General features: G+C 34.3%; 1 protein-coding gene across 1 annotated transcript in view; it reads left to right on the top strand.

The window, feature by feature from the left end:
• The window catches only part of LOC106468226 (oxytocin receptor-like), an 11,027-nt gene extending 8,195 nt beyond the window's left edge, over positions 1-2,832 (top strand). The window contains exon 3 of the mRNA XM_013928641.2: positions 2,431-2,832. Within this exon, the coding sequence (XP_013784095.1) occupies positions 2,431-2,831 (401 nt within the window). The 3' untranslated portion in view covers position 2,832. The remainder of the gene's footprint in view (positions 1-2,430) is intronic.
• The last annotated feature ends 899 nt before the right edge of the window (positions 2,833-3,731 follow it).

Below are 3,731 nucleotides of genomic sequence, written 5' to 3'. Positions count from 1 at the left end.
AATCCTAAACAAATTATATTTACTTCTGATAAAATAATCTTAGCAAAAATCTGGAAACCGTAGAAGAGATCCAGCATGGAGTAATTAAAGATAAGACTTTATATGTTTAATGAAGGACATTACTTTTTATCTATCTGGAAGACAGAGAAAGTGTGGACTTTTGGGTATTTTGTAAATCCGTTTGGAACCTTGACCTTTATCCTTGACATTTAACCTTGACATTTATTTTGAGGAAAATGAGGAAGATCTACACCATTTTTTTTTAAACATATTCCAAGTATACCTGCTTGGAAACTCTGTCAGTCTGTACGTGACGTTTCTTTTACGGGCGAAACAATGGTAGTAATAAATAAACTATTTGTGAAACGTTTAATTGTCTTGTTTTTCTTCAAGTTTGTAAGTATAGAGTCTCATCAAGTACCGACGGCTTCAACTACAAATTTATAAGCTAATGTTAAACATTATTTCAATGTTTACTGACAGGTTATAGTTACGGTCATATGCGTATATAACTCAAGTAAGCTTATTATCATATACATAAATCATTGATGATTAAAGAGGTTAGGCTGAGTCACCTTTTTAACGTACCAAAATGCGGGCCGAAAGGTCCAAGGTTTGAGTCTGTGATACGCCCCTGAATATTCTCCACACTTTCAATTGTGGGAGAATCATAAAAGTGACGCGAGTTTCCTTATTTGAATAAGAGTAGCTGTGGGTGTTAGTGGTCGTGGGTGCTACTTTTATCTGATCATCAGTTCAAAATTAAAGACGTCCATGCCTGAACATTTGAGTCCATGATCCGACTATTTTTACTCCATATTTTGCACAAGGTGTTGCTCATTGTGCAAATACAATACGGTATCGTTTATTTATAGGGTAAAATTTCATACCTAAAATTATGAGGATAATAGAAAAAAATCCTTCCAACGTTACGGGAAAATGAGGCTATGTAATGCCTAATGCGAATTTTACCAACTCGCTGTTTATAACCTTTATTTCAGAATAAAAATAGATAGGGTTTGGATAATCTTCGTCGTTGATTCGTTTATCGAAGTTCTACCAAAGAGTTAGGACATGACAAGACGATGCTACGTTGTTTTCAATAATGCGATCTTTAGGACTGAGAGAGTTGTGAAATTTTATTTACCTGATAACCGATCGGAAAACATACAAGAATATATATTCATACTCTTATACTAAATTTACGTGTACAGAATTACCATAAAACACCAGCGTTCATTATATGAGAAGCTTGGAATAATCATATCGTTTGGATATATGTTAGCCGAATTCTTGCACAGATCTTGCCCCCCATTGGCATAGCGGTATGTCTGCGGACTTACAACGCTAGAAACCGGGTTTCGATACCCGTGGTGGGCAGAGCACAGATAGCCCATTGTGTTGCTTTGTGCTTAACTTCAAACAAACAAACAATGCACAGATCTTAAAACGTAGCGTTAAATTTCGAAACGGTGAGGAGTGGAATTCTCCGAAACTAGTCTGGTTCACAGACACACCCACAATGCAAGAATAGACCATTCCAAGCTTTTACTTGTTGTTAAACAAATGTTTAAACAACTCTATTCAATAACGTTAAACAGTTTAAGAGTTCTGAGCCTACCTCGAAGCTTGACAAGTTGTTTCAGATCTTCAATCTGATTCTTGGTGTATCGCCGTCGGAAATACTTGAAAGGGTTTTTCGTTGTACAAAACTTGTTTTTTGTACAACGAAAAACCTTTTCAAATAATCATATCCTTTGGATATAGCTAGTTGTATATAATGACCAACTAAGGACAGTTTACTTTTGGGTAACATCAGCTGTTGGTCAATAGCTGATTTAGTTGTTGTTAAGCGCAAACTACATGATGGGCTATCTGTGCTCTGCTCACCACAGCTATCGAAACCTGAATGTTAGCATCGTAAGCCAATAGACTTACCGTTGATCCAATGGAGAACATTAATAAATATAGTGATGTTTAGCCAGAAATATTTGAATAACATTTTATAATGACCATTTATGTGCAGTAGTTTTGGGCAGTGTCAGCTATTATCCAACCTACTTGGTCAATAAAGTCATGTTTAGCCAGTAATCCACAAATGTTTTTTTATTTATTTATTTTTTGTTTTTTTTTATAAATGGTAAAGATATGGAAAGATGTTTGAATAAATCAGACACACATTTTCGAACCTTAATGACACTCTAAAAAAAAGTTACCAAAATTAATTTCTTTCATTAATACAATCATAAGTTTAATACAGTTCTACCGTGTCTAACAAAATTATGAAAATATCAACATGTACAAATTATAATTATTGTTTTGGTAAATGTTCTTCAATTAATCTAGTTATCATTTATAATGATGAAAAGAAGAACAAAATGTTCATGTTTTTTTTTATATATTTTACATATTTTTTCACCTTTTTAACAGGACCGACTGTCGCCATTTTGATGCTTTTAGCAAGCTTGAATAGTTGTGTCAACCCATGGATATATCTGGCCTTCAACTACAACCTAGTCACAGCTCTAAGAGAAGTGTGTTGCCAAACCAGCTCCAAGAGTTTTTCTTCTCAGGTTCCTGAAAACACCGATAATAACACTTTTAGTCGAAGTGAGCGCTGCAGTAGTTACCCATTGAGTGTAAGAACTGGTTCACGTCACAAGTTCCCGGATGGTTCCACCACACGAACAAGGAAAAGACTCTGTCGAGAGTTAGGCTCCAAGAACGAGAGTACTGATGTTGGAGAAAACAGGGGTTCTGTTACACAAACTGAAACAACTAGTGAACCAGGAAAGTTTGTCACGCGTGACAAAGATAAAACACTATGTTAAATAACACGAAAAATATTTATCTCTGACTTAACGATTACTATAATTGAAGAAAAATACTCATCCGAACCAATGTTTTATATTCTGCATTTAGAATGAAACGTAAAATTTAATAGACTCGTATATTTAAAGCTGGTGACATTCATGTAATCATGGGGCATAGAGCATTTATGTGTATGTAGATGAAAACTCTACAAACAGTGCAGTAGTAAATGTTTTATGGAGAGACAAAATAAGCTTTCAATTGAATTACGTATGTCTTACAAGACTACGTCATGGCTGACACCATGATCATAGTAATCCACGGCTGCCTAGAGACGGTCTTTAGTTATCTGTAGATTTAGAGTTGTCATGGTAACTATGTTTAATAAGTGTTTTATGGAGAGACAAAATAAGCCTTCAATTGAATCACGTATGTCCTACAAGACTACGTCATGGCTGACACCATGATCATAGTAATCCACGGTTGTCTAGAGACGGTCTTGAGTTACCTGTAGATTTAGAGTTGTCATGGTAACTATGTTTAATAAGTGTTTTATGGATCGTAATAACACCTTAGGTGTTCTTAGGATAATAGTTGAAATATTCAATAAAACTTTTCTTAATTCAAATAAGAATTACGTAGAACATTTTCTTTATTGGTGGTTATTAAGCTCGAAGAGCCATCTGGTGAGAAAATTCACGCTCGCTCACTCACTTTTATAAGAGCTAATTACGTTTGTTCCTGTCAGTATAGTATAGTCTTGGGTTAAGTAACTGTATGTACGTTTGTATTTTGTAGTCTTAAGCTATGTCAGAATATAATATTTACTGTAGTGGAAACTTTATTGTTAGTTTTGTTTTCGTAATGCAGTACATTTCAAAATAATATAGATTTATCATATGAAATTGTATATGAAAATA

Source organism: Limulus polyphemus, unplaced genomic scaffold (assembly GCF_000517525.1).
Source record: "Limulus polyphemus unplaced genomic scaffold, Limulus_polyphemus-2.1.2 Scaffold2922, whole genome shotgun sequence".
Taxonomy (NCBI): domain Eukaryota; kingdom Metazoa; phylum Arthropoda; class Merostomata; order Xiphosura; family Limulidae; genus Limulus; species Limulus polyphemus.
Note: the sequence above shows the minus strand (reverse complement) of the source record. Positions and strands in the feature narration are given on the sequence as shown.